The sequence below is a fragment of the Trichoplax adhaerens genome, genomic scaffold, assembly GCF_000150275.1.
Source record: "Trichoplax adhaerens TRIADscaffold_8 genomic scaffold, whole genome shotgun sequence".
NCBI classification, from domain to species: Eukaryota; Metazoa; Placozoa; class Uniplacotomia; order Trichoplacea; family Trichoplacidae; genus Trichoplax; species Trichoplax adhaerens.
In genome coordinates this window covers 26,887-30,248 of record NW_002060950.1, presented here as the reverse complement: position 1 = coordinate 30,248, position 3,362 = coordinate 26,887, and the positions used below count along the sequence as shown (strand labels likewise).

Here is a 3,362-nt window from a genome sequence, read left to right as displayed (position 1 = left end):
TGATGCTTTGTATTTGATTATTTATGGAGTTCAGATTCCTACATCAGCATCTATTGACTAAATATCATTTTTACTATTACTACAATTTGCTTCGACTGATGATAACGATATTTAGCTTTATTGAATTGAAAGACCATTTCAGGTAAATGGAAAGCCGCATTGATCTTCTCTTTTGTCGTTATCCTGCTACCTTGCTATTTCAAAAATCGATTATATATAGGCGTTTATTTTGTGATCATATAACTGAACTTTTATTTGAAACGTTGCTAATTCAACATATAATATCAAATTTGATTAAGGTATGGACATTAAACATAGAGTACGATAGCAGCATCAATAGTCGCCAGCTAGTTAGAAAATTGTAGCAATTAAATCATGATTCTATACATTTAAAAAAATCTTTTTTCCATCCTATTCCGGGAATTAAAGAACGCGATTTCAGAGTATTTAAGATATAGTTACGTCTATTTTGATAACCAACAACGTAACTACAAGCTTCAGATATAAGTTTAATTGTACGCTTAACAGCTCTTGTGTTCCCCGGTATTGAGGGCATTTCTAGCCTGGTATCAGCACGAATAGCAGCAGATAATTCTTGATCCGAAAAGTCCATTAAAAGTGGTGATTCGGTGTCAGCGTCCTGAATATTTACTAAATTTAGAAAATCTTTTGCCTTGAAATTAATATATTTTGCAATCTAAATCGCCGAACTTCATCAGTATTATCAACTACTTCACGACATTTTTGTCTGATAGATAAGATTATTTCTATAGCAATTTTTCTAATGCTAAGATTATCATCAACGACAGCACTTAATAAAATAATCTCGTGATGTATAAAATATGAGTTATTTGAAATAGATCTAAAAACAACTTTTTTTTCACTTTCTGATAAATACAAATTCGCTAACGTAATAGTGAAATGTATATTTTTTGCTCCATGAAAACACATTTGATTACTAATAATCTGAAACAAGGCAGGAGCGTAAAAATTATTTATAATATAAGCTAGCCTAATCAACGATGGTGATGGACATTTAGATGAGACATAAAGGCGCAGTATCCTACTAGCTCTCGTTGTCCATCTGGCTTCATGAAGTTTTCCAGGGTTTAGCAAGCTGAGCCTCTCAGGCATCGGTGCTCCACGTTGTACTGACATTGCCATATGGTATAGATAAGCTGTATCACAGTTGAAGCTTTTTACAACTGCTTCTGGAAATTCAACCACTTGACCTGAAATTGAATTAAAATTGCATATTGGCAGTTTAGATAAATCACTATTTAACTTGCTGCTGATGTCTCCGCTGAACGATGCTGGCCGAGTGCTCGTTTCCATTAAAAATTTACAAAGCTGCTTAAAAGGCAATTCTACGAAATGCAACTGGCACACAATCCACTGTAGTGGCTTCTTAAAGTATAGCTCCAATCGACGGATAACTCCGTTCATCGATCCTATATTTACTGATGTGCCATCGCATCCTATGGCTCGTAAAGACTCCATAGAATACCTACCAATGAGCTCAATTATTGCACTTGTAATTTATGCGGCACTACCATTCACTACGGTCGCATGATCTAAATACTCACTATCAGGTTCTCTAATTATAGCGATATGCTTTTCTTTACGCATCTTAGGCCATTAGCATCAGTTCTGTAGTATGTTTTATCTTCACGACCATCAAACATTAAACATTTAATTTCGTTGCTCATTGCAATCGAAGCCAATTCATTTCCATGTCTTTTTTTGGCTCTTTGTAGCTTGGTGGTATCAATTATATTGCCAAGTGATAAGAGTCCCATATCTGATAACGCAGAATTAACAGCTAAGCAAGCTTCACGTACTGGCATTCCCATCCTTTGTATATTCATGCAGAGCGTAGGATATTAATAACGATTCTGTCTTACCCGAGAAGACTCTGAACATTTATTTCTTGTCGCTGCAGGTTCTTCAAAGGTTTCATCATTTGGATCATCAATTTCATGAAATGATTCATTAGTAGTATCTATAAGTGATAACTGTGGGCTGTCTATATGAACAGACCGGTGGATGGCATTGATATCAAGAACACTAACTGGATTACCTTGCGAGATTATCTTTTTTCTTTCAGTTAACTGATCAATATATAAAACGATGATATTTTCCTGTAACTTAGCCTTACAATTGCATATGGAAAAATTAATTCGTGTTAGATCGATCTTAATTTTTAATTTCTCCTTATAACAAGAATATTTGCATATGTCAAACAGTTTCATGAATTCTTCACGTTTAGATCTTAAATAAATTTCTTGTCTTTGATACTTAGGAATTTTATCAATTTCATGAAATCGCTTAACTAAGTTCAATACCTCGCTACGTATTCTTATTGTTGTCATAATTAGAATATTTGCGTTTTGCCAAATTACCATTAGTTTATTACACAGTTGCTCAATTATCTGATGTTTTGATTCTTTACTCAGTTGATACGAAGATTGTAACTGCTATCTAAGCCATAAGTAATAACGGACCACATCTTCACTAGTTGATAGTGCTGTATCATTGGTAGTTATTTCTTTGGAAACACCAAATAGGAAGTGCTGTCTGATATGTTCCAATACTCTCAGATTTGAAGACATATCGCAGAGAATATAGCTACAACAAGAGATAGCAATAATTCGTATTAATTACAATTAAACTAACCAATCGATTTTATAAACGAATATAGAGCAACATTTCTTAACAATCTTGATTCAAAAATAGCTAAAACTGATAATATGTAATGTAAAAAAAGAGATTTTAGTTTCACCATCTGACAGAACGATATATACAAATCTTGAAGCGTGATTGGCTTAAAATTTTGAATAATTTTACGTCAAATATCTAGATGTTGCCCGAACATAGCGCTAAATACTTCTTTCAAAAGGTTACCGTTACGGTGCGAGTTATTTTGCAACACGTTGTAAATTTACTAAAGATGACTAGTAGTGCAGCGATTAATTTATTTTAATTTATTATGCCGTAATTATATTAATTAGAGGCATTATAATATTACCGACTAGAAAAATATTTATTTCAATATAACATTTTTAGTAAAATATTATTGATGACTTAGAGATTCTTGTAGTAGCACTTGAAAATAGAAAACAGAATTCACAAACTACAAATCAAATATTAAATCTTGAAATCGTTTACTCTAGCACTTGTGGACGAAATCAGTTCTTAAGCAATCAAATAACTTACGAGCAAATATCAATACAGTATATTGAATTTCATGTAATGCCCTAAGGCATCGAGGCGCTAGCAATAGTAAAATGCTCGTATCTACATAGATATATTTGTCAAAGTAATTAGCTATAGCTACTCATAGTCTAAGTATCGCTTTCAGG

General features: G+C 32.9%; 1 protein-coding gene across 1 annotated transcript; it reads right to left on the bottom strand.

Moving 5' to 3' along the window:
- Positions 1–373: 373 nt before the first annotated feature.
- TRIADDRAFT_58456 (uncharacterized protein) lies at positions 374–2,372 on the bottom strand (the record flags this gene model as incomplete). Its single annotated transcript, XM_002114497.1, has 2 exons — positions 374–673; positions 1,905–2,372. The coding sequence occupies 2 exons, from the start codon at positions 2,370–2,372 to the stop codon at positions 374–376; spliced, it is 768 nt and encodes a 255-aa protein (XP_002114533.1).
- Positions 2,373–3,362: the final 990 nt, after the last annotated feature.